Raw genomic sequence first — 21,627 nt, 5'->3', positions numbered from 1 at the left:
GGAGCAAGTAATGCTTTGGCACATGGAATATGAGAGAAGTAGATAAATATTTGAAGCAGAGGAAGATTTGGGTAGAAAGAACAGAGCTGTCCCATTAGTATTGGAAAAGAGCCAGTACAGATAAAATTAAACAAATGTTTTGTCTGTGCTGTAAATGCTATGGTTCCGTAGAATCTCACTTGGCAGAATCCAACATCTCAGAAGTTCAGTTCCGAGTCACATATCTGCAAACACAAATCGTTTCTGTATTGGATAACTATAGCTGGATGTGCTTTCATTAGAGTGCTGGCAATTTGTAATTTCTAGATCTAGTTTTATGCCCCTTGTATTGTTAGTATGCCTTTAGTTTGGCAGAAGGGGTACTAGAATTAGCCTGAGTGACCCGAGGCTGGAGGGGAAAAAATATGCTCGGATACTTATGCTGAGTGATTATTTGCAACAACTATTTTGTGTCCCTCTGTTAGATATCTTAATTTCCAATGAAATACGAACTCCAATGGTAGTTTTAACTTTTTAATACTGGCAGAGAGCAACAAACTGCTAGCTGATTGCCAGTTTCTTTGTCTTACTGAGACACATGGTCAAAATGGCTGTACTTTATACCTGGATCAATTTACAGAAAAGAACTCGCCTTCTTTGACCTTATTGGCTCAATTGAAAGTCTTTTAATGTTTTATTGGCTCGCTACCCAAGGTCCGAAAATGTCAAGTTGATTGATGAGTTAATGCAACATGCTGAGCAGCACGTAGCAGCCTTGACTTGGGGGTCTGAATTTTCACAGTCTGTCTAAATGAGCCTGTTTGAATACTCTATCAATTCCCCCCTTTGATTCTTTCACAAACTGAATCATAAAACATCAGGTATCACTGGTTAAACATTCTACAAAATAATTTCATACATGTTAATAGAGTTTCCTTCTAAAATTTGTTGATGTGTTTCGCCACATGTCCGGACTAGTAGCTTCCACACAAATTTACACCAACCCGAGTTCCATCGTGGCCACAATGGAAGTCTGGTTTTAGTAGGTTAATTAACCTTATTCCAATTTAATCCAAATCAATATCTTAATTCAACCAGTAAACCACCTTTCCTTAAGCATAACATAAACAAGCAATATAAAAGTAAAAGGTATTTACATGTAATTCCCTTGCTACCCTACTATTTCCCTTTGGTGCAGAGGGTCGGCTAGTAAGAAGTAGGCCTATGCCTAGAATACCTAATATCAATACTACAGTAAATGTATATATTTTTGAAAAATGTAATTGTCCTTATTAGATTTCAGCTTCAGTTATGGGTGCTCGTTTAACGTGTGAAGCGTGGATCCAGGCTTTCTTTCCTTGGACTTTAACAGCTGCCTGGGTGGTCAATAACACTTGATAAGGTCCCTCCCACTTGGCACCCAAAGGTTCTTTATGCAACTTTTTCACATAGACCCAGACTCCCGGGATGATGTCGTGTCCTCCTTCGGGTGGATTACCCCAAGCTGCCGATACCTGTCGGGAAACAGAACTAATAGCATTGGTTAAGTTCTGACAGTATGATAACAAAGTGTCACTCATTAAGTGAACATCAGCTTTCCGTAAATCGATAGTTCCTGGCAGCGACATGGGTCTTCCTGTTATAATTTCAAATGGGCTTAGACCTGTAGTTCTGTTCGGGGTTGCCCTAATGCTACATAGCACTATTGGTAGTGCCTGGGGCCATGGTGTTCCTTCTTGGTGATATTTGGCAAGCTGTTGTTTCAGAGTTCGATTCATTTGCTCTACTTGTCCTGATGATTGTGGATGATAAGGACAGTGTAAATCCCACGTAATGTTCAGTAACCTACAGACTTCTTGGCAGACAGCACCTGTGAAGTGTGTTCCCTGATCTGAGTCAATGCTACTCGGAACTCCCCATCGGGGAATGTAATCCTTACACAAGACCTTTGCAGTGTGATTGGCTGTGGCTCTTTTAGTTGGGACAGCTTCTACCCATCTAGAGAATCTGTCGACCATAACAAGAATGTTAGTGTATCCTTGGCATGAAGGAAGAGATATATAATCAACCTGCAGATGCTGGAATGGTCCGACAGGGGCAGGGGGCCTTAGTTGGGGCATTACCGTGATGGATCCAGAATTGTTTTTCTGGCAGACCACACAGCGGTCTGTTACCAGCTGGGCATGTTTTTTAAATCCCCGACCCCACCAGCTTTTCTGGAACCGTGCCGTCATCTGTTGTGAGGCCAAGTGTCCCCACGAGTGGATCTGTTGGGCTAAAAAAGGCATAAGCGCTTGTGGCGCAACTGGCTTGTCGGTAACTCTTTGTCTCCAGACACCATCTTCGCATAGCTTAATTCCTGCCTCAATCCATGTCCATTTTTCCTCTCGGGAGCACTCGCCTTGCATTGTTTGAAGGTCTCGTGTCAGAGTCCTAGTGCTTTCAATCTGCACATCTGTGTTGGTTCTTCTGGAGGAACGCCCTGTGAGGCGGCATCTTTAGCTGCCTGGTCGGCTAAGGCATTTCCCTGTGCTTCTGTGGTATTTTCCTTGGTATGGGCCTTACACTTCAGGATGGATACTTCCTGAGGTAATTGTATGGCCTCCAGTAAGTCTCGGACTTCTTTTCCATTTCGGATAGGTGTACCAGCAGCAGTGAGGAATCCTCTTTTCCGCCATAACAGACCAAAGTCGTGAGCGACTCCAAAAGCATAACGCGAATCTGTAGACATTAGCTGTCTGTCCTCCTGCTATTCGACATGCTTCTGACAGGGCCCGTAACTCGGCCTGTTGTGCTGACGTTCCTGAGGGTAAACGTCCTTTTGCCACTACCTCATATAAGGTTGTAACTGCCCATCCTGCTTTTCTGGTACCATTGTCAACAAAGGAGGAACCATCTGTAAACAGGATGAGGTCTGGGTTGTGCAGAGGCTCCTCTGCTGCTAAGGCTTCTTCTTCTGTTTCTTTTAAAATCTCCACGCAGTCATGCTCTTCACATTCTCCCCCCTCTTGCTCCCTCGATTCTGACATCGGGAGCATAGTTGCGGGATTAACCGGGCTGGCCCGGACGATATGGAGATTAGGAGCTTCCAAAACTGCTGTCCAGTGGGTCCATCTTGCTGCCGTCACCTGAGACATTCTATTCATAGACAGCAAAGTATGTACGGTGTGGGGACACTTGACAATCAGCTTTTGGTCGAGGACTAGACCCGCAGTGATCATTACCGCTCGACATGTAGCTTCCATGGCCCTTAGGCAACTTCCCCATCCGAGGGCTACCGCATCCAGTTTTGCCGAATAATAGCCAATAGGTCTTTGCCGATCCCCATGTTCTTGTGTCAGTATAGCTGTCACATATCCTTCTTTTTCATGAACAAACAGGGTAAATGGCTTACCACTGTCGGGGATTCCCAGAGCCGGTACTGAATACAAAGCCTTTTACAAACTCAGGAAGGCCTCTTGCTGTTCTTTAGTGAGGGTGATGGCTTCTTTAGAGGCACGTTTCCCCTTTAAAATATCATTCAGTGGCTGAGCAAGCTGTGTGAAGGAGTCAATCCAATTTCTGTTAAAGTTACACAATCCCAAAAAAGACCTTAGTTCCTGAATAGTGGTGGGTTTTTTAGCAGCCCGAATGGCTGCAGTTCTATCCTGGGTAAGTTCTCTCTTTCCTTGTGAAATCTTTTGTCCCAGGTATACAACCTCTTCTTGGGATATTTGTGCTTTGTCGATGCTGGTTTTATGTCCTTTCAGCCGAAGGTGATCCAGTAAAGCTCGTAAATCTTGTTCATGCTGTTCTTCCGTGTTTGAAGCTAGCAGGATATCGTCTACATATTGGATGACTGTGGATGACAGGGGAGGTAATTCTCGCAAATGGCTTTGTAAAGCCATGTGGAATACTATGGGGCTGTTGTGGAAACCCTGTGGTAACCGGGTCCAAATATACTGTTGTCCTTGGACAGTGAAAGCAAACCACTGTCGAACCTCCGGTGCCAGAGGCACCGACCAAAATCCGTTGGCCATATCTATAACCGAGAAATATTTATGTTCCGGTTTGAGGGCATTAAAAATGGTGGAGGGGTCTGCGACCAAAGGAGCTTTTTGATCAATACACTGGTTAGCTTTCCTATAATCGACAGTCAAACGCCAAGTCTCATTAGATTTCTGTACCGGCCACACGGGGCTATTGGAGGAGTTATGCGTTTCAATAAGCACCCCTTGTTTCTCCAATTGCTGAATAACCGGTAAGATTCCCGCGATGGCAGTTGGACTGATGGGATACTGTTTAGTGCATGGAGGCTTGGTCCCTGTAAATGACGCAGGCTCCATCTGGAGTAGGCCACAATCGTTCTTATCTTTAGCCCATATCAGGTGTTCCTTCAATTCTTCTTTCTTCAAAGTTCTAATTGACCATGTCACCCGACCATCCTCGAAATGCAACAATGAATCTATTTGGATTAGAACGTCCATTCCCAAAAGGGGTTGATCTACTGGGCCTATCCAGACTGGCGTGGTTAGTTCATGTGGACCCAGCCCTATAAGTACCGGTGTTGTCCTTTTAATTTCCATTTTATGGCCCCCAACTCCATAGGCTGTACGTGCCCTACCATCCAACGGCAAAAAGTCTCCATATTGTAGGGATAAGCATGTTAATTCCGCCCCAGTGTCAAAAAGACAGTCCACATCCTTATCACCCACCCTCACAGTTATATATAGCCCATCTCCTCTCTGTTGTATTAGTGCGAGGAGGGGGGCCAGGGTGGGCTCTAATCGTTTTTTGCTATCCCAAGTAACTCCTTCTGTTGTTGTATTGTCAGTCGCTTAAATGCTTCTATGAGGTCGTTATCTTGTGACAAGCCTGGCTTGTTGGCTGAGTTGTATCCCTGGCTGCGTCCTCTTCCCCAGCCACGACCTTTCTGTTTTGCCCTGCACGTCTTGGCCCAGTGACCTTCTTTCCCACAATAATGACATTTTCTGGGTAATTTTCCTAATGACTGTTTATCGGAATCCTGGGATTTCCATCCCATAGCCTGTACAGCTCGGACTTTAGCTCCCATATCCCGATCTAATTGGTTACATCGATCCACCAATGCTGCAAAGGTAGTTCCTCTACCTTCCCAGTCCGGTAACACTACCTTAAGCATTTTGGACAGTTCTGGCTTTAGACCTGCCACGAAAGCTGCTTTCAGGGGTCCAAACACTTGTTCATCCATTTCCTCATCCGTATTATTCATACCCGAATGTTCTAGCCACGTGCATCTAAACCGCTCGTCATACTCCAGGACCTCCTCTGTTCCTTTCTGTTGGCAGGCTGCAATTTTTCCCCAGTCTGTCTTAGCTGGACTGAAGGCTTGCAGCCAGTGTTTAATCGCCTCCCATCCTGCGTCTAATTCTTGCTCATTCTGCCCCAAAGCTTCATCTACCTTGTCGTGCAATTTTCTTCCCTGTGTTTTTGGCACCATTATGGTCAAAATTTGCACTCCGTCCCAGGGATGAAGTTGATATATATTTCTTAAGCGGTCCAATTGGTCCCACGTTTTTACTCCCCCTTTCTTTGGATTGGGCAATTCCTTGGACCATTTATCAATTTTCTCTGGGTCTGCCTGTAATCATGAACTAAGTATTCTGCATACACCCTTCTCTTTGTTTTTTTGGTTCCGCCCTCATCCGCAGTCTCTTCTGATTTGACTACAACTCTTTTTTTTAAACGGGGCAAAGCGCACCCCTAATTCTTCATCATCCTCCGACACTGTATTGTCGGAGGATTCAGAAACCGTATCTATTCCTCGGTCGTGTCTTCGGGTTTGCGCTTTTAATTTATCCAAACATGGGTACCCTGGGAATTGATCAATACATTTTCCTTTTCCTATTACTGTCTCTTGACCTAATGATTTTTTCCATTCTTTAATTTCACCTTTAAGATCTTTAACTTCCGCTTCCAGCTTTTCAAGTTCAAGCTTTTCTGTCGCAGCTGTGCACAAACAGCTTGCAATTGATCCTTTGTATTGGTCAGTTCTCGATCATGTTGGGAACACATTATAATTTCATTCCGGTTTCGGATCTGGCCCATAACCGCTAGGGACCATCTAGCGGGTCGTTTTTCCCCAGAACCTTTTAATCTCGTCCAAGGACCATTGTCCTTTGGAGGTTCTGTACTTTTGTTCAATCTTAATACAGGTTTTAGATAAGTTGAATTGTTGCTCTATGTATTCTTTCAACTGTTCGATAATTAAATCTAAAGAAACTTGAGGTGGTGCCTGCCCACCTTTAACAGTTATAGGCAATTCTTTGTTGTTGTCTCCTGCTGCCATTATATTGAGTTCTTTACTGGGGTCTCGAGTCGTAAGCTTTCTAGCTGATCAATAGGTCGGTGATTAATTAACTAAAACACCGCCGAAGTTTAGATGTCTATGGGACCTCGAGCCGACTACCAACCGGAGGGTTCGCAAACCGGAGGCTTTCGGAATCGCGTAGAAGGAGAGGCGAATTTAGACTTTTGACCGAGGACTTTTTTTTAAAAAGAGGTGTCCTTACCTCTATATGTAGGTCCGATGTCCAAAATTCAGTTTCTTTCCTCAGCGACCCTGCTCGCAGCGCCAAAATTGTTAGATCTCTTAATTTCCAATGAAATATGAACTCCAATGGTAGTTTTAACTTTTTAATACTGGCAGAGAGCATCAAACTGCTGGCTGATTGCCAGTTTCTTTGTCTTACTGAGACACATGGTCAAAATGACTGTACTTTATACCTGGATCAATTTACAGAAAATAACTCTCCTTCTTTGACCTTATTGGCTCAATTGAAAGTCTTTTAACGTTTTATTGGCTCGCTACCCAAGGTCCGAAAATGTCAAGTTGATTGATGAGTTAATGCAACATGCTGAGCAGCACGTAGCAGCCTTGACTTGGGGGTCTGTGAATTTTCACAGTCTGTCTAAATGAGCCTGTTTGAATACTCTGTCACCCTCTGCGCATGCACATCTTGGACGCCACTCCCCTTTTGCGCATGCACGTTCAATCCGGTCTCACATGCACAGTGCGATACACGAGGAAGCTGGAAGTGGGGCCGAATCGCGTGGAGCTTACTGCCGCTGGAGATCCTAGGGTTTTTGGATTATCTTCAGGCCTAAAATATTGCTTTGATTATCTACACAAACATTTTCAAAAATTAGAGGTAATGAGAGACTGGGGAGCGAGAGAGAGAGAGAGAATGGCAGGTGGGGGGAGAGAGAGAGGGAGGGAGAGGGAGAGGGAGAGAGAGAGAGACTGGGGAGAGGGAGGGAGGGAGAGAGAGAGAGAGAGAGAGACTGTGTGGAGAGAGAGAGACTGTGGGGGGAGTTAGAGAGACTGTGGGGGGAGAGAAATGAGAGAGAGAGAGACTGACTGGGGAGAGAGAGAGAGACTGAGACTGGTAGAGAGAGACTGAGATTGGGGGAAGGAGAGAGAGAGATTGGGGGAAGGAGAGAGGGAGAATGGGGGAAGGAGAGAGAGAGACTGGGGGTGAGAGAGGGATGGGGAAGAGAGGGAGACGGCGGTGGGGGGGAAAGAGAGAGAGAGACTGGGACAGAGTGTGGGAGAGAGAGTGAGGGGCAGAGGGAGAGAAGGTGGGGCGGGGACAGAGAGAGAGGTAACTCAGGGAAGATTAGATCACATTCTTCTGAATTACCTCTCCCTATAACTGGTTGATTTCTCGGAAAGCTCAGTGTGTATGTGCCAAGTGACATCATTGAAGTGGATGAAATCCGGAAGTCACAACACTGTCACAATTCACTTCATACCCAATAAACCTGTTAACAATCTGTGACCCACACACAATGCCCCATCTATGGTGTGGGGGTGGGGGTGGGGTAAGTCAGGAACTTGGGCTGGAATGGGGTCAAGAACTTGGGCTGGGGAGGGTCAGGAACTTAGGCTGGGATGGGGTCAGGAACTTGGGCTGGTGGGGGCAGGAACTTGGGGTGGGGGGAGGGTGTGTCAGGATCTTGGACTGGGATGGAGCAGGAATTTGGGCTGGAGGCGGTCAAGAACTTGGGCTGGGGGTCGGGAGAGCGGGAAGGTCTAAACCTATGAGTGAGCTCTCTCCTGTCGAGTCGGCAGTCAGAATGGCTCGAATTACACTTTGCAAAGTTACGTTGGCTGTGTGGTTCTAATTACACATTCCAGAGAAACTGTGGGGTGTGTCTTGTCCTCCAAGGGGACCAATCAGCAATCAGTTCATGTGATCAAGGGGACCCAATCAAAGCATTGCAAATAAACGTGTCCATTCCTGTGCCTGTTAGGTGTCAAGTGACTTGTATCCAAAATCATGCCTGTGTGGATGTCCAGGGAGGATAAAATCAGGCTCAATTGTGATAAATTCTCACTTGAATATCCACCTACACTCACTATCCAGGATCCTACATAAAGAATGCTAAATTGATCCACATATCGGGTTTAGATAGTACCTACTGTAAAAAAAATTTAAAAAAAATTGCAGCTCATATAAATCTAGAAAATAAGATTGATGTAATCATTTGATTCTTAATTTTTAATTCAAATTCTTTTGTATAAATGCAGTTGTTATACCAATATTTGTAACTGTCCAGCTTACTATGTTGTCATGATTCTTGTGCTGCAGTGGAGCTGGCGATGATCATGGACAGGCTCTATGGTGGAGTATGCTATGCTGGCATTGACACGGACCCCGAGCTGAAATATCCAAAAGGAGCAGGGCGTGTGGCTTTCTCAAATCAACAAAGCTATATTGCTGCTATCAGTGCTCGCTTTGTCCAGTTACAGCACGGTGACATTGATAAACGGGTAAGTGGTTATGTTACCTGACCAGTAATCCAGAGGCCTGGATTAATGATCCTGGAGCCTGATTTGAAATCCCTTTCCACGTTGCCCACATCCCATGAACGAATAAATAAAATAAATATATACAATTATTCAAAAAATATTAGGATTCAATGGAAATAAAAATCAGGAGAGATGTAAAATGGGTTGTCAACTCGCGATTGGCAGTTTTACACTATCGCAGAAAATTAGGTTACCCCAATGCGTTTTACTCCGAGAAATAATTGTACTTCTAGTTTTAGTCTTGCTCTTTTCTCCATTTAAATAAAATCCTTAAGTTTGGTCTTGTTTTTTTGTTCCAAAATTTTAGTTAGATTTTAGTTTTGGAAAAGAATGTTGATGTTACTGTCTAATTTTGGTCCTTGATCAAAATTTGTCTTTGAAAAGATATTGAAATGTTTTCACTTTGCACACCAAGAAATGTTGAGAAATAATAAAAGTGGTGCTTGCTTAACAGCTGAGATTGTAAACATCTGTCTCAGTTTCTACTTTCTGTTCCAAATGCTGACCAGTGTTGTTTTAGTCTTAGAAATAATTTTAGTGGTGGTCTTAAGACTATTTAAACAAAAATAAGACTAAATTTTAAAATTAAGAAATGTAGTCCTAATTCGTCTCATTGATAAATGCTAATTAGTCTTTTGAATAGGACATTTAACTCGTCCTGTTTGCCTGTTCAGGTGGACGTAAAAGGCAAGTGAGGCTTCTCATTGTGTCCTCCCTCAACCAAGACAGCTAAAAACAGATGATCTGGTCATTTATTTTCTGTTTCTGGGACCTTGCTCTGTGAAAATTGGCTGTCGCATTTATCTACATAACAAGTGACTGCACTTCAAAAAGTAATGTTAGTTTGAAAGCAATTTGGGAGATCCTGACAATGTGATATTAAATGTAATGTCGTTCTTTTAATTATTTTCTCCTCATTTTAGTTGATGAAAACAGGATATGATGCCACCCTATATTTCTCATGAGCAGAATGTTGTGCAGATCTGGAAAAACAGTTTCAGAGATTACATGTAACAGCGCATAAACTTGCTGTGCTTTTGCTTGTTTAATATTTATCTCAACATTTTGTAATGGAAATCTTGTGGGTTTTTTTAGGTGGAAGTGAAGCCATATGTCCTTGATGATCAGCTGTGCGATGAATGCCAGGGTACCCGCTGTGGTGGGAAATTCGCTCCATTCTTCTGTGCCAATGTCACCTGTCTGCAGTATTATTGTGAATACTGCTGGGCTGCCATACATTCTCGTGCTGGGAGAGAGTTTCACAAGCCACTTGTGAAAGAAGGAGGAGACCGTCCACGCCAGGTTCCCTTCCGTTGGAACTAAAAGAGAAATATTTAAACACGATTCTAATGGCAAGATAAGAGTGTTCTAGGGTTGCAGACACCAGACTAGCTAGGAAAAATAAATAAGTGCATTCTTCTACTGCCTCATCCCAGATTTCAAAATGTATGTCTCTAAAATTCACTTCAAAACAATTTTAAACCAATGTTTTCTGTAAGCATTGACTGACTTGTGATAACACTGGATATTTGATCCTTATCTTAATAGAATAATACAGATTCAGTCAGTGTGCATGATTGGTATTTCTGGGTCATGTACTTGCACAGCTTGGTGCTGTACTTGATGAGAAATGTCATGTTGAGGAAACTGTGATAGAGAATCAGTTTTAAGCACCATTTATAGTTGTACAGACAGAATCTAAAATTAATGTGAAGTTATACTGCAGGCCCTTCTGTGTTTGGGTTTTCAATTAAATTATATCTAAAGTAGGGGAATAGCACTGTGTATGATATAAGAAAACTTGGATTTGCCCTCAAACAATATGAATCCCAATGTTTTTTTTTAAAAACCTCTGTGTCAGTGTGGTTTTAAAAAGTTGTTTCTAACACTACAAGCTTTACTAACAATACAAGTATGTGGGGTAAATGCTTTTGGTGCTTCCCCATCTCTTACCACCACCCCAAAATAAACAATTTAAGAAAAGGGGGATTAGATTGCTGCTATGGTTGAAGTGTGCACTTATTTCAGAAATGAAAAACCACAATTCGAAGATCTGCTGCCCCTAAACGTTTACCAAAGTTATTGAGATTGACACAAATCTAATTGTAGAGAGGCATTTTCCTTGCTGGAAGAGATTTTATACCTTTATTTTTTTGATGTTGCTATTTACAAAGTCGACTTGATCTACTAATATATTGTCATGTGTCAGCTTTTGCTCTCCATTTTGACACACAAAAAGTAATACCTCAATTGTAGCCTTGATTTATATTTTTTTATTTTTAGTGATGCTATTTAATTGCAAGAGACAATAGGAGCCTTGCTGCTGTTTAGATGGTATAATAAAATACCATTTCTTTTCCAGTAAAATGGGAATTAGAGAATAACAAAGAAAAAGGCTACATTGCAACACAACTAGATGTAGCACAGGCTATGGCTTCAGCTGCCTAAGATTTTTTTATTTTATTTTTTATGTGAAATAGTATGAATGATTGAATGTTTACTTGTACACCTGTTTTGCATGCACTATATATTCATACATTTTCCCATTATCTACAGTAATTATATTCTGCCTATAAGTTTCTTGTTTAAAAAGTTACATTTTGAAAATGTAAATGGCATAGAACAAAGGAAACACTGAAATTTGTTTGAGAGTGCCAAGGTGCATGTTTCTGTGTTACTGTAGGTTAGCATGTGGTGTCACAACACTATAAGTGTATACTATGCAGGTTGGCTTTAAGTGGTACTGCCCTTGCAGTGACGATGTAGGTGCTGGACTGCATTGAAGGAATTATCTCCTTGTGATTATTGCGTGATTCAGCCAAAGGTGGTTATGCATCCGTGTGTGATTTTTTTTTTAATTATATATGTGAAAGGTTATTGCTCCTTACTCTTGCTATTTTATTCTGATACAGTGCATAGCATCTTCAAACTCCTGCAAACCAAAGACTGGATTATTCACTGCTACCTGCTAACTTGTGACCCACAAGTAACACACCAATAATAGCAGTGTAACTATTCCTTTGAAGTAATAGGCTTTAAAGAATTAAACCTAGTCAAAATGGAGACATTTGCTGTTAAGGATCAAGTTTAAAGAGTTTAAATTTGATCTATGTTTTGACCACAGTGGTGACAAACTAACAGCAGCAGAGAGTTGTGAGGGTGCTTACCTTTTAGCTCGTCAGGGATTTACTGTTAAAGTAAAGAATATTTAATTCTTAGTGGCAATCTTTAAGCTATAGAAAGTGTTGGTTATCATCCTTTCTTGGTGTACTGGTGTGCTGTTGTGCCATTCCTGCTCAATTCTGATGTTTGTAGGTGTAGTGAATGAACATTTTTGAAATTTGACACTGAAAGCTAATTTTTCTACTAGTAGTTAATTCCCTTTTTACATAGCATAATCTGCCTTTGAACTTTTTGGTACGTTGTTTCTCTAGCTGGCTTTTTGTTCCCCATTTCTTTTTATATACATATACCAACATTTGTTATGCACTACTTTTGTATATCTTGTTTTTTCCAACAGTTAATATTTTTAAGCTCACTTTTTTCACTGATGGCATCTCTTTTTCCAATACCTCGATTTTTCATAATCTAAAGAGAGATGAATAGTTTTTCTATGTTTGTTATTCAAAGATTTGCACATATAGTTAACTTAATTGTGCAAAGAAATGAGTTGAAGCAATCAGTTTTGTTTTCATTTTCTTTTCTTTCTTTCCTTTAACATTTGAAGGCAAAGAGAACCTTGAGTATCATGAATGTTAGGGATCAGCAATGCTGTTGATAAAACTGCAGAGTCAGAAAATAAAACTATAGATGTAGAAAGTATAACCCTCCCAGCTCCAGGTGTCGATGTTGTTAATAAGTCTGAAGTAATGATACAGTAGATATTAGGACCTGGTTGCAATCTCAGCCCAATCCCCATTGTTTAAATGTGGATTCTAGTTTCTTCCAATACTACACTGTATTTTCAACTAATATTCTTTGAAAATATTCATATAGACTCTTTCTCGCAGTTCCTGTATCTGTGGTACAGTAGCTGACCTGGCACAATTTACAATACAAAACGCACACAGAACAATTAGCAGTAAACTTTGACATATATGGATTCTTAGGTGTTTGATGGTTTTTAAAAAGATTTACCTGTTTTTAATGGACGAAAACCGGTTTGAACTGCCATCGAGTTACCTCAATTCTAGATAGTGTGCAAGGCTGAAATGATTAAGAAAATAAAAGCATGCATGTAAACAAAAAAAAAAACAAAATATGTAAACTTCAAAACTTACTTGTTTATTGTGTGTTGTAAAGTTGTTTACAAAGGTTAAATTTCATTTCTCACTTGCCCATAGCATGGCAAATATATCTTCATACACAGACCTCTGCAGAATGCATGATTTTAAATCTGATCTTGTGGTTCAAGAAGGAAAGGATTTTATGAATGCCATTGGAAGGACTTGATAATTTATTCTTTGTGTCTGGATTTTAAGAATTTCTTACAAAGTTACAGAAGACTTGAATGTGGTAAATTGTGGAAAGTTAATGTCATATTGTTATGTGCAATACTTTTTTTCTAACTTCTGAAAAAAAACTTTACAGTGTAAACCTTTAATGCGATTTTTTTTAATTGCAAACATTCAGATTAATATGTTGTCCACAATGTCATTTTCTACTGTTATTATATTCCCTTTTATCTTACTGATATTTGTAAATTCAGAATATGATCTTTGTACTAATATAAATAATTGAAGTTATTTTTAGATATGGACTAAAGGAAAAATGTGCTTGTTTGCTTATTTTTGTTACCTTACTTTAAAAAGTAGCAAAGACTACTTTTCTCAGCAGCATTATAATAATTGGGTAAATATCCTGTCCAGCATTTTATTTTTTGGTATTTTAAATTGAAATGTATAATTAGTTTTTTATCATTTTGACCATTCAGATTTTTTATGTTGTAATATTTTTTGAATGTGCAGCTTTTTTTAAATATTTTAAAGTGTCTAGTTTTTATTGAAAGCTTATGTATTCAACACTGTATGGCAAATATTCATAAAGAAAGAATAGTTATTTGTGGAACTCAGCCATCAGTGGTGCGTCTCTGTGGCTGAATTCCTTGTGCTTTTCACTGTGTTTGGGGAGGTTGTAGTGATGATTAACAATTTTAAATAAAGGAAACTCATTTTTATTAATATTTGTTCACTTTTTTTGAGTTGATATTTTATGTACCCCCTCTATTAAATTATTTGGTACAAAAATGTCCCTTTCTACAGCTTGTTTGTTGAAGTGGTAGTAAAACATAATGTTGTTAAAGTTTTATGCCAACTATTTATAACGCTCAGTAATTTTAAAATATTTGTAATGTGAAATGTTGAATGATTAAAGTGTTTCAATGTACTGTAAATGTCTGAGCTTTATACTAACACTGGTCTGCAACTTATTTTTCATTTATTTATTTGCTTTGAATAGATAGCTAACCATTACCTATACTACTTCGATGTACCGCATCTTGAAATGTACCCAATACAGTATTCTTGTTTTTATTGAAGGTCGTCTTAGTGTTCCTGCCTGTCTATCTTATAGTCTTTAAAGTTGCTTTTAGAGACGAGTCTAATATGAACTATTGCAGCACAAGGGACTTGTTCACGTGAGGTCTTAATTGTAGCACACATTCATTGCACATTTTAAAATAACTAGGTTTCAGCCTTGTTGCAAAACATGAAGCAGAACTAGAGAACTGGGATATGAGAGATCTATATAGCTGTGACCACCAAATAATTGTTGCCATTACATTTAATGTAAAACAAATCTCAGTTGTTACATATTTCTTTTAAAATAAACCAATTTTGTAATAAAGATTTTTCTTTTAAATAAACAAAGGGTATACATCGAGAGCCAATTTCAAGAACTAAAACTGTCATAGAATGCATTAGGTCCATTTTACAAATTTACATGTAATATTTACAATCTATTGGTACTTTTCAGGTTACATGAATTCAATGAATCTATAGGATTATATAGTGTGTTACAGAAACAAACCATTTGGCCCATCAACTCTGTCAGTATTTTGTTTCCATATGAGCTAGTTGGTCTCATCCCACTCTCCTGCTCACTCCCATATCCTTTGATATTCCTCTTTTAATTATCCAATTTGCTTTTAGAAGAACTTATGAACAGCAACAATTTGTGGCAGAGACTTCCACATTCTAACCACGCCCTGATTTAAAAGATTTTTTTCTAACCTACTCTTTAATTCTTTTTGTGATTATTTTAAATGAAAGGAATTAGTACAATTTAACTCAATCCAAATATATTCATGTGACTAGTATATAGTAAAGTTATAATTAATTTAAATTACAGTAGTTGTCGATGAGAACATTGCCTTTTTATTTGTAAACCTGGTATACGCACATTACCTTAAGGCTAATATTCCTTAATTGTAAATATGACCCTTTTTCTCCAAGATCCTTCATAAAGCTGGAACTTCAAGTTCATCTTGATTGTGGTTTGATGAGTTCTTATGGATTTTAACATTAATAAAACACTTGTAGAGTGGTAAATAATCATGTAGGCCAAAGGACCTTATTGTTTCCTTTCTTGTCAATGTTAAATGTTCAAATCTGTCGCACAAGAGAAAGCAGAACAAACCATTAATTTAAATACATGAGCATTGCATTGTAGCACAAAGCTATTTCCCAATTAATTTGACTTTTAAATGAGTGACCTAGTTCATGCATATCTAAGATAATTAAATTGAGTAGCATTTGAAGACTGCATTCTGCATTCAGTCAATACGGATCACCAGGGTAGTAGGTAATTTCAGTTCAACTATTGACAAAAATGCTTCCAGTCTTTCAAAGTAACTGAATATGCTGTGTAAATTGATCATTTACAGAGGTAATTGATCTCATTTAAGTTAATTTCTCTTAAAATGATGAGTGAAGTGTGTGCTGTGTTGTGTCAGGCTCCTGAAGGAGACATTAGTGGCATGGGTATGTTCATTAAAAGAAAATGGTGAAATGTAATGACCCTAGTTTTCAAGAGTGATTTGTTTTCATGCAATCTGTGACCCTAAATTACTAAGAGATAGAAATTTCAATATGTAATATCAAAAAAATAAATGCCCCAGATGGTTTCAAATGGGGAATTATTAATAGGTCAATTGTAGATTGATTTTTTGGGGGGAAATTATTAAATATACCTTCTCGTACAGATTGGAGCTATAAGCTTCATGCTGGAATGGTTTCGATTTACCATGGTTACTTTTTTTATTAAATGGAAGAGATAGAGGAAAAAACACCATATTTTAAGACAATAGATAATACATTAATTATTTTTATCCTCGTTCCCATATTTTAAGTTCTTTTTTTTTTCAGATGAACTGTACAAACCCATCCCCAGCAGGAAGACATCTTGCTGCCAGGCCTTTGTAAATGCAGCCAACAGTTTAGAAGTGCATGGGAGTAGACAAAATTGATTTTACCACTGTTCTTTTTCCTTTGGGGATTTATTTTGATTGCTCAACATTTCTCCAATCCAACTGAAATCTGAAACTCAGAAGCATGACAGTAAAAAATACTTGGTACCTTTTTATTTGTTTCTCTTCTGCATGCCTGGCTGTCCATCTGTAAACACACACTTTTTAATCTCAATAACTTCAATTCTTTAATCAGATTTTAAACTTTAGAAATGACTTCATCTTTTTCTGTCTATTCAATTACAGGTTGGAAACCAGGCATGTTTCTTGTTTGTGTCTAAACATGGAGCTACCTCGTTAGCAAAACCACTTAAGATTGTCAACATGCTCAATAAGAGGTGCCTCTTATTTACGTTTGGATTCAGTCAGAAAGTGTTATGTTGGGAGGAGTCAATACAACTAACCATGTAAACTGTTTTCTACATAACATACTTTTCACCAATGTTTGAGTTTGTTTCTGTCATCAAGCTTATAGTTCATTTCTTCAATCAATTTATTGGAAGCCATATTTATATGCCACACTATCCATTCAAAAAAATCAGGTCCAACATTAAAGGGCTTTAATATTAATTTTTGCTTCTGTCAACAGATTATTGCATCATTTTGAGATTATGCTGTACTGGAACAGGTACAGTGTATGCATTCTCAAAAAAATGAAAATTCACCAAGGCACTAAAGTGTCACGATCAGATGACGATTCAATATTTAAAGTTTCTTGTAATTAAAACTGTAAGAAGTACTGCACACTCTGCGTTTTGTGAGAATATTGATTGAGCAGAGTTCTGTGTATTGTATATACTCACGTATAAGGCAAAAAATGTGTGTTACTATTTGAGGGTTAAAGGGTGGGGAGGGGTGTCTTTTTATATTGGAGGATAAAATAGAGCAGGAAATGGATCACATTTTCACAATTGCAATACTTAACCTCCACTCTGTAGCATTGGTCTCCCACCCCACTTTATCCAATGCCCTTTTTTGATCTACAAAATTGAGGGGTCATCTTAGGTGTAGGCTGGTGTAATGTATTTGCTTCATGGGTTTTTTGTTTAAGAATGCATAGCAATACATTGCTATTAAGAACTAGTTGGTTTATTAGCAAAGGTTTAACGATCATACTACACATTACAGTTCACCCACCAGGCTCACGACCATCTGCCTCATCGTGAATCCAACTGGCTGGGGTTTTATTGAGTCTTGCGAACATCACGCAAACCTGTGAGCATACTCTCAGGTGCATACATTACAACTGGTTAATAAGCAAATATCTCTGTAGAATGTTTTTGCTGTTCTGTTAACATTCAGTCTATTCAAAGTCAAATTTTAAATGGGAAAATCTTATTGAAATATTCACAATGATTAATCGCTAGTTTTGTTTGTATAGGTAGTTTCATAATTGGCATGAACCAGAAAAATAAAAATTACTGCTATAGAAGTAAATGTTGCAATAGAAAGTTCTTGAACTCTAATATGCTGAGACATGGTACATTTTCCCCCATGACAAATTCTCAAATTCACTTATGCCATTAGGGAAAGAGAAAATATGTGACCAAGACACTCTGGAATAGATTTTCAACTTGCCCACTGGGCATAAAATTGAAATGAAGATTGGGCGTTTTTCTGATAGGTGACTGATCCCCCCAGTTCCAGCTTTATGCCCAGTGACGAGAAGAAAAGGTATCTCGAGCCTGCAGTGTAAGTCGCAGGCTGCTTTAGAACATTGGGCCAAAAATTGCGGTCGGAGGCTTCCTTCTACGAAAATACCTGTTGGTCCCAGAGGAATGAAGGATTCCGGCCGAAGGCCTTCATTCGCTGCACAGCACACGGGAACATGTCTTCGAGGTACGTACGCATATGCTGGAATTGGGAATGGACTCAATTGAAGGAAAGATTTATTTTGAAGGAAACAATGTTAAAATTGTTTGAAAAATTATTTTTGGTCGACAGATTTGATTAATTTAAACCATAGCCTCAAATTTAGAATTCTCATAGCATTTCTAAAGGTTACAGAGTTGAAGAACGATGATAACATAAATTTGTAATTTGTTTAGTTGACAGTTTTGTGCAGTGCAAAGCAAATCTGACAGTAGGGTTTGGCCTTGAGAACCAATATCCATCTTGAATTCCAACTAGGGTTGCTTGCATGATGACATTAGATGTTCCCCGACAGTGCAGTACCGAGGGAGAACTGCACTGTCGGAGGTGCCATCTTTCAGATGAGACGTTAAACCGAGGCCTCGTCTGCCCCCTCAGGTGGACATAAAAGATCCCATGCCACTATTTCAAAGAAGAGCAGGGGAGTTATCCCTAGTGTCCTGGCCAGTATTTATCCCTCAATCAACGTAACAGAAACAGATTATCTGGTCATTATCACATTGCTATATGTGGGAGTTTGTTGTGTGCAAATTGGCTGCCGCATTTCCCACATTACAACAGTGACTACACTCCAAAAGTACTTCATTGGCTGCAATGTCCAATGGTCATGAAAGGCGCTATATAAATGCAAGTCTTCTTTACCCCTAAGGTGCGCAGATGCACAAACCGCTCACCAACTACTGCTGTTAGAGAAACTGCGCATGCATGGCCGTGCACCAAATTTAAAGGGACTGCGCACTTAGACTGCAAATTAGAGGGAACATTGAGTGGCATCATGGATTATTGCAGAATGCACTGTCATCATTACTCCTGGGTACCAACATCAGCTTTTTTTTCCATGGAATTATTCATAGTAAGAAATGTAGAGCTCTGGAATGGTGCACTGCAATACTTATTTAAAAAAAACGCATACATAAAACTTTTTTTCAAGAGAATCTAATGCCATATTAACTTACTCTCCAATAAATTAACTCAAGATTGGTCTCTTGTGTGTATACATTTATATTACTGTAAATTTTCAATCTACTCCCATTTAGCTCTACCTCAGTGTCTCCCACTCAACTCAGAAAAATCTTCCTGGAGCTCATCATCACTAGCCATGCCCATAAATGGATCACATGTCCCCGCAAACCAGAGTATGGGGTTACCGACTCCAATATCGAGATGAATTCATAAGATCCCAGACTCAAACTGAAAACCATCTTCATGAAACTCCAGAGTACAGGTACTGGAATATATCTCATGCCACCTTGTAATCTCCTTTGGAAGACAGAAAAATAACCACTCCAGGAGCCTGTGGCTCAGGTTATAAACCAACAGACAAACATATTACATTTAAGTGGGTCAATGAACAGAATTCAGTGCATACATATTTAGAGTACAAATTATTCTTAATATCAAATCAACAACCAATCTTCTTCAGTGTTAACCCACAACTGTGAGACCTCTGATAAGGTTTGTACCCTGCTGCCTTCAGACTGATTGGTAAGCTGAGCACAGGGGAATTCAAGGAATCATGGCCCTCTGACAGATCAGGCCAACTTTACTTCAGATATAGCTGTCCTCCACCCATGACATTTGAATTGAATGGTTTGACCTCTGAGAAGCCATTGATTTGTTTCAACCATTTTAAATAACCTGTTAGATGGGTCTCTATCCAAGTATAATGGCAGCACCAAACGAAGGTCTTCCTGAACTAAGCATGTCTCTGCCTTGTCCTCAGGTGTGAATATCGACCAGACTACAATATTTATTGTTTGCACTTGAAAAATCAGCTCACAATACTCAATTTTAACTTTATGTACTGTGGCCGCCAGCAAGAAAGAATCTAGTAAATGATTCTTTCATTTTTGTCACAGCATATACTCTACACTTGATTTTTAACCTTTACCTTTAGCAAATATGGATAGACAATTAGATTATTGCTTTGTACAGTGTAGGAGAAATGGAGTGGGATTTTTCCTTGTGTCTGGGGATTTTATATATTTTGTCTCATTTGGCTGAGAACATAAACTCCTATAAATGCCTTGGGATGCGTTACTATGTTAAAGGTGCTATATCAATGCAAGTTGTATATAAATAGACATAGCCATTGGCAGGAAAAGTACAATGTTATCTGAAGTACTCTAACTCTTAACTCACCTCAGATATCAAGTAGTGACAGGATACTAACAATTATATTTACACCTAATTCACCATAAGTATTACCATCACAAGGTTTGATATCATCGATAACAGTTCCAAAAGAGGTGACTGATACTTAGCATCAGTCAACATAATCTAAATCATAAAAAGCACAACATTTTCAGGGTTTAGTAACACAACATTTTCTGGTTTCAAAATATAGTATCATAAAATATTCAATGTCATAATGCATGCTTGGGATGGTTAACTTTAATAGTCTATAGCTCAAGTTAGTTCTGGTAGGTTTCAGTGTTAAGTCTGTCAAAATTATATTCCACAGATAGCAGATTAATTTATCATATTAGTGAAGTACTCCCCTGGATTTTAGGGTCCATCTTTAACAAACTGTAGTCACCTTTCCATCTATTTCAATGGCAATCATTCTTTATTAAAGTCTGTCTAACAACTTGGACATACTAGTATCCATTATACTTTACTTTATACTTCAATTTAACGCTTCTGATAACCTTTCCGATAGCCATTCTGAAACCTGAGTACAGCTTCCCAAAGCCTTCCAAAGGCACTTAACTTTCAAATAATTTAACTTTAAATACTTAAACCAATACTGTTAGCATAACTTTAGGCAATCTGATCAATCATAGCAAATGAACCCATTTGTGTACATCTTTATTTTAAAATACAGTTCAGCTATACAGACACATTTTGTATATTTTAATTTTTGTTAACATTTTCTATTAAAAAAAACTCTTTGTACCTGCACTTTCAGTGGAACTATTAGTGGGAGGGCATGCTATTACTGATTCATTCTAAAGGACTTTAGCAATGACAATCTCTCTAGAAAAGAGAATGCTGAGGAGTGGCCTGATAGAGGTCTTTAAGATTATGAAAGGGATTGAAAGGGTAGACGTCGCAAAGATGTTTCCACTCTTGAGGGAGACCAATACTGCAGGCCATAAATATAAGATAGTAACTAATAAATCCAATAGGAAATGCAGGAGAAACTTCTTTACCCAGAAAGTTGTTAGAATATGGACTGCACTACCACAAAGAGTAGTTGAGGCAAATTGCATAGATGCATTTACAAGGAAGCTAGATAAACACGAGGGAGAAAGGTATAGAAGGTTATGCTGATAGGGTTAGATGAAGAGAGGTGGGAAGAGGATCTTGTGGAGCATAAATGAGCATGGATGAGTTGGGCCGAATAGCCTGTTTCTGTGCTATACATTCTATGTAATTATTTGTAAACATGCATTGCTGTAGGGTCTTTAATGTAGCAAAGCATTTCAGGGACAAGGAGGGAGCGAGAGAAAATGAACATAGAACAAACAGCAGG

At 39.0% G+C, this 21,627-nt stretch overlaps 1 protein-coding gene across 3 annotated transcripts in view; it reads left to right on the top strand.

The window, feature by feature from the left end:
* cpeb4b (cytoplasmic polyadenylation element binding protein 4b) overlaps window positions 1-13,469 on the top strand; it is a 136,461-nt gene extending 122,992 nt beyond the window's left edge. For 2 of the 3 annotated variants that reach the window (XM_070878402.1, XM_070878401.1), the window contains 2 exons: window positions 8,592-8,773; window positions 9,908-13,469. In XM_070878402.1, the coding sequence (XP_070734503.1) occupies window positions 8,592-8,773; window positions 9,908-10,135 (410 nt within the window). In that variant the 3' untranslated portion in view covers window positions 10,136-13,469. Of the gene's footprint in view, window positions 1-8,591; window positions 8,774-9,907 lie in introns of those variants that run through there. The other variant, XR_011593016.1, reaches the window with a different exon arrangement.
* The last annotated feature ends 8,158 nt before the right edge of the window (window positions 13,470-21,627 follow it).

The sequence above is a fragment of the Pristiophorus japonicus genome, chromosome 4 (genome assembly GCF_044704955.1).
Source record: "Pristiophorus japonicus isolate sPriJap1 chromosome 4, sPriJap1.hap1, whole genome shotgun sequence".
NCBI classification, from domain to species: Eukaryota; Metazoa; Chordata; class Chondrichthyes; family Pristiophoridae; genus Pristiophorus; species Pristiophorus japonicus.
Note: the sequence above shows the minus strand (reverse complement) of the source record. Positions and strands in the feature narration are given on the sequence as shown.